This window comes from Cyprinodon variegatus, unplaced genomic scaffold, assembly GCF_000732505.1.
Source record: "Cyprinodon variegatus isolate N-32 unplaced genomic scaffold, C_variegatus-1.0 Scaffold276, whole genome shotgun sequence".
NCBI classification, from domain to species: Eukaryota; Metazoa; Chordata; class Actinopteri; order Cyprinodontiformes; family Cyprinodontidae; genus Cyprinodon; species Cyprinodon variegatus.
In genome coordinates, this window is record NW_015150729.1 from 175,321 (window position 1) to 181,018 (window position 5,698).

At 39.6% G+C, this 5,698-nt stretch overlaps 1 protein-coding gene across 1 annotated transcript in view; it reads left to right on the forward strand.

The window, feature by feature from the left end:
• The first annotated feature begins 1,520 nt into the window (after positions 1 to 1,520).
• LOC107089991 (protein phosphatase 1 regulatory subunit 1B-like) overlaps positions 1,521 to 5,698 on the forward strand; it is an 18,702-nt gene continuing 14,524 nt past the window's right edge. Inside the window, exon 1 of the mRNA XM_015383090.1 lies at positions 1,521 to 1,847. Coding sequence (XP_015238576.1) covers positions 1,677 to 1,847 — 171 coding nt within the window. The 5' untranslated portion in view covers positions 1,521 to 1,676. The remainder of the gene's footprint in view (positions 1,848 to 5,698) is intronic.

Below are 5,698 nucleotides of genomic sequence, written 5' to 3' on the forward strand. Positions count from 1 at the left end.
TTTGTTTGGGAAAGAAACATAGTTAAGAAGATAAGATGGTTTTCAGGTCAAGAGGATGGAGGAGAGCACATATAGTTACAGGGCTGCCCACTTTTCACCAAACCTTGGGGTGAGATTTTGAAATAGTTTAGACATGCAACCCTGTCAGGGTTAGATGAGGACAGGTGCGGCTATAGGTTGGAGGTTTTCACAGGATTTAACTGAAACAAAGTGGCAAAATTTGGGATTTTTATAGTACAGTAAATGTTACTGGGTAACAATCAGTGGTCTGTAGTTATGTGGAACATTTTTCTCACAATATACATTATTTTCTACATTCTGGTGATTTTTAGAGAATTTAAGTAAAGAAAAATGGGCCCTACTAAAATACTTGCATCTTAAATATACTTTAAACTAATAATTTCACAACTTTGTTCAATTATTCTCTGCAGTTCAAGTAAATTAAAAAATGGGGAACTAATAAACTATTACTGGATTACTGGCACTGATACAGGAACCAGTGCAATTGAAACCGATGCAAACTACACTGTGTATGAATATTTGGTAATAGGCTAAGGATTAACATGCTTTATTCATTATTTTATTAGTTTTTCTTAAAATTGACAAAACTGCTAAACAATTCAGGTTTTTCTAGGAGGCTGTAGATATTATAAATATTCACCATGACAGAAGATGGCACTTCTCTGAATGTTTCCTTTGGAAACTGTGATGAGAATTAAGTTTATAAACATATTCAATTGACCAAAATAAAGATAAATGGATATGATAAGTAATAATTAAAGAAGAACATCCCTGAGGTTTTTCCTCTATGAATCCAGCATAGATGAGCTGTTCTGCATCCTCTCTAAATGTGGTTGGTCTTTTATTGGGTGGCTAATCTTTTGAAAAATAAAATGCAATGTTTTTCTTTTTTTTTTTTTTCTTTTTGTGGACCCTTGGGTTTGGGAAGCAAACCTGAAAGCTTTAAGAATTAAAATATTTGTGTTGGTTTAAAAACGCGGACTGGATTTTGATCACCCTGGTATTTTTATACATAAATAAGTGGAACTGAGTTGAGTTTTCATGTCTGACATTTTCTATATTCTATATATACTATTTTTTCGCGATTTTGTTCTTGTAACCAAAAATTATAAACCAAATGAAACTTATAGCCTACTGTGAATAAAGTGCATGCTCCTTTATTTTGTCACTTTAAGTAACACTAGAAAATGCATATAAGAACATGACAACAAGCTGCACCGCAAAATCTGCAACATGTTTAAAGTAGATGTTTGAATGATATATAAAAAAAATACTTTTTACTTTTTATTGGCAGAAATTGGGGGGCTCTAAATAAGAATATTGAGGCCACTTTGAACTCACATGCAACACAATTTCTAGCTCGGCCACTTTGAAATGACAAATTTCCTACTGCAACTGAAAGCATCATAAAGCTCGGTTTCTGCTCGTTAAGTGGAACAGGTCAGTAATCACAGAGGGGCTGGCATACGGTCAGATACTGACTGAGGGGAGGTTAGAAAACGCATGAGAGAGTGAGAGGAAGCTGTAAAACCTCCGAAGAGACAAACAGAGACTCAGTTAGATGTTTCCATTTATTCACACCTGCTTCAAACTGACTATCGGATAATTAACATCTAACTGAACCGACATTGCCGCGATCACCTGGATCAAACCGGATGTCATTGCTTAGGGCTGCGGGAAGAGACAGCCTAAAAGTGATGGAGCCTCTGCTACCAACAGAGCCAGAGATGATGGAGAGAGCGCAGGACAGGGGCGCGCGGAAGAAGATTCACTTTTCAGTGCCCTCCTCTTTGCCTCTGCAACTGGATCCGCTGCAGGTGGAGATGGTGAGCCCCACAGCGCTCTGTTTGCAGATAAATCCATTCCTGTAGAGACATTTAAATGGCTATAAGGGTTGTTATTGAAGCTTATTTTTCACTCTCCAACAATTTGCTCCTTAGGATCTTCTTGTATCTTAAGCCATGTGGGCTGGGCGTGACATAATTAATTCATTCTTGTTTGAGCTACAGTCTGTCAAGTTGATTTGTAGGTTGTTGTTGTTTTTTTCTTTTACTCATATGCAAAATTAAATAGAGAACCGGTGAGTTTTAACGTTTTATTTACAAAAGGCACCCAGAATCTGGAAGAAATGAACTGCAAGAAGTCAGCTGAAGTTTCAGGTTGGTCTGAGGGGAGAAAGCAGACTGATCAGGAAGGAGGTGGTTTTGTTTAGAGTCAAAGGCAAGGACAAAACCTGTTAAAAAAAAAAAAAAAAAAACTCTTCTAGAGGAAAATGGACTAGAGAATGGAGAACCTTTGCAGTCAGAGTGGCCAAATATGGTGACCTCAAAAAAAAAAAAAAAAAAAAACTCTTCTAGAGGAAAATGGACTAGAGAATGGAGAACCTTTGCAGTCAGAGTGGCCAAATATGGTGACCTCAAGATGTTATACAGACTCTATATAGACTATAATTTAACAAACTTTAGATTAAGATGAGCCTTTTTTTAGCCAAGAAATGCAGGATAAAAGCCACATTGTATTGAAAAAGAGTTGTTATGTTGTTTCTTATTGTCTTATTTGTTACATCACAAAGCCGGCCATTTTAATAGTTTTGAGAACAGAGATATTAAGCAGTTATCTATGCAAGTTTTTTATCATTTCTTGTAGCTGATAAAGACAATCACAGCATCCATCCATCCATCCATCCATCCATCCATCCATCCATCCATCCATCCATCCATCCATCCATCCATCCATCCATCCATCCATCCACTGAATAAGACAGTCCTCCCCTTCTTGCCGCCAAGGTTAAAATGCATTTACGTAACTTCGTAGCAAGACTTTACCAAACTCTGTCTTTCACTCCACATTACTCTGTGGGCAGCAGCTCTGGGATTAAGCTGAGCCTTGCAGCCTTACAGTTTTTTGGAGCCTTTAAAAGTAATGTGGGTTGTCTGCCCTTCAAAGGGGTGGAGGATGAGGAGGAAGTGGGGGATAAAGCTGCCATCTGTAATGCTGGGAATGAGATTTGTCTAAGCATAACAGAAGCCGTATAACCACATATGTGAAATGAAAGAAGGTCACATTATTACTCATGTAAAGGGAGGAGGTGGTGGTGTGCTTGTTATGTAAAATGAAGCTTTAGCCTAAGGCTGAATCATTTTTAATTAAATCCAGGTAAAACATACAAGCCCATGTGAGAAACTGTATGTTTGTGTGCAGATTGTTGTTAATTATTTTACTAATGGTTGCAAACTGTTTCCTGCAATATTTTTTGATTTCCTCTTCACTACAGATTCTACCTAATCTTCTATTCTGCTTGTAGCAACAGCTTATTGAAGGAGACAGGTGTCATGTCAAAGATCTGAATTTTCCCAAGTGGATCAAACAAATGTTTACAAAAAAAAAAAAATCTGTTTGTAAGCTTATTCTTTCTTGGAATGTATAAATAAACAGATAAATCATCACTAGTCACTTAAATACTTCTTGAACATCTGCTTTTTTCAGCTTATTAATCCCAAGTGGCGATCTATTTTATTTGCCCCTTCTAGTCAAAGAGGCATGTCCTCATTTGCTCTATCAGTCTCCAATTAAAGTGACTTTAAGTATTTTTAGGCCTGGAACTTTGTCACATGTTTTGACCTTAAGAACAGAACCATGAATGCATATTAAAAACATACTGTCTGTTAGACCATCAAAGAGTATTTCTTACTTCTGAAGTAAAAAGATGATGCCTAAATAAATAATAAAGTCTAGTTCAACAAATGACCACCAGAAGTCCCCTACCTAGTAAAGACAGGTTGACTTAACTTTAATTTAATGTCAGTATGTGTTATTGTTCCATCTGAGGTTTGTTAGAGGATATCGGTGAACCAGCAGAACCATGAAGACCAGGTAAAAAGTTATGGAGAATTTTAATAGGATTTTGTAATTAAATAAAGGGGGACTGGTGGCCTAGTGGCTGGGGCATTGAGCTTAGAATCCTGAGGTTCTTAGTTCGAGCCCCACGGACTGCCACTCTGAGAAAGACCCTTAACCGCCATACTGCTCCTCGGCAAAGCACAATGGTAGCCCATCCCATCCCCATCCATGTTTGTTAAAGAACACTACTGCCATTTACCGGTTTGTGACGTCACGATATGGTGTCTGCAGTTGAGCAAGTCCCAGTGCTTTATCTGGTGTTTTCACAACGCCCTACTATCCAATTCATCTTGAAAACATTCTCTTTTGAAATGTTGGCTATATAGTACATGCTTTTTTTTCTGGCCAGAAGTTGGATGGCAAATCCTCCCTCTTTAAGTTGGCAATCCAACAACCAGGACCGCAGTAACCCGTCTATGGAGGATCATGCATCGGAAAGGTGAAATAACGATTCTTTTATTCACTTAATTAAATAACCGCAAACGTATTTGTTTTAGGTATAGATAATGACCTAGTTATTATTCCTTAGTGACCTGACTTTTCCTTTAAAAGCAATAGACATAGAGATGGAAAGGGAGGTGAGGAAGAAAAAGGCTGTAAGAACTAAGGGGAGAAAGAAAGACATAGAGACAGAAAAGAGCGCTTGAAAAGATAAGAAATATAACAAAACAGTAAAAATAGACAACACAGAAGATACAGTAATTCTTAGAAATCTGCTTCCATACCTGTATGCGACGAGAGGGAAAGAAAAGAGATAAACAACAGACAAAAAAAGTAAACATCAAGAAAAGGCTTCAAGAGCAGCAGGTATCCCTTAGATATCCTTGTGTGTCGAAGGCAAAACCTATTGTGATTACACAGTATTATTCAGGGTGGTATATATCTCTAGCTGCAGCTTAGTATCTAGTATTACAGTAGTTGGTATCCATGAGCACCTGGAACCAAACTCCTGTGGTAGGTATGCATGGGCATGCTCGTTATAAAGGATTTACAAAGCTTCTCTCACTCTCTCTCGCTGCATGGTTTGGCTTTGGGGGCAAATTACCAGACCTTCACAGAGAACTACAAATTAGCATCCTGTACGGTGTCTGGGATAGTGTCAGAGGTGGGCCAGGTGTTATGGATGACACTACAGCCAGAGTTTCAGCCATTAACTGCCAAATAGAGTGGATGTAGAATTGACCAATCAGAGGCATCTTTTCTGTCCTTCCTGTGACACTATCAACGGCACAGTCTGCGGTTACCTACAATTTTGTTTAGGTGCACCAGAGTGTCTGCGGAAGGGAGGGAGTGGCATATCTGATTTAACTGCGACACACACGCAGACAACCTGGGTTCTGAGCTCTAAACAGGCTTAAGGGACCCAGTCCCTGAGGGGCACAACCCCAGAGGCCATAGTGCCTAGGTCCCACGGGACAGTGCAAGTGGACCCATGGGCTCTGCCAGCGGCCTGTCACACTCAACGTAGACCTGCATAAGAGCCCAGGGGTCTGAGGTCCATGGGCTCACCAACCCTTACTGGGGACCCCACAGGGCCAAGAGGCCTAGGCTCAGCCCAGCAACCACTAGGAATGAAACAGCGCCCAGCTAGGTGCTCAACTCGTACTTAAAGAACCATCAGTGAGCCAGCAGGCACCTCTCATTGGCGGGGAGCATGAGAAGGGGGAGAGGTCCTGCTCATACTTGGGGCCTACAATGTTCTATTAGGTAGGGGGAGGGCAAACATTCAGTCTGACAAGAGAAAGACATATTCACATTCATCCAGTCACATTCACAC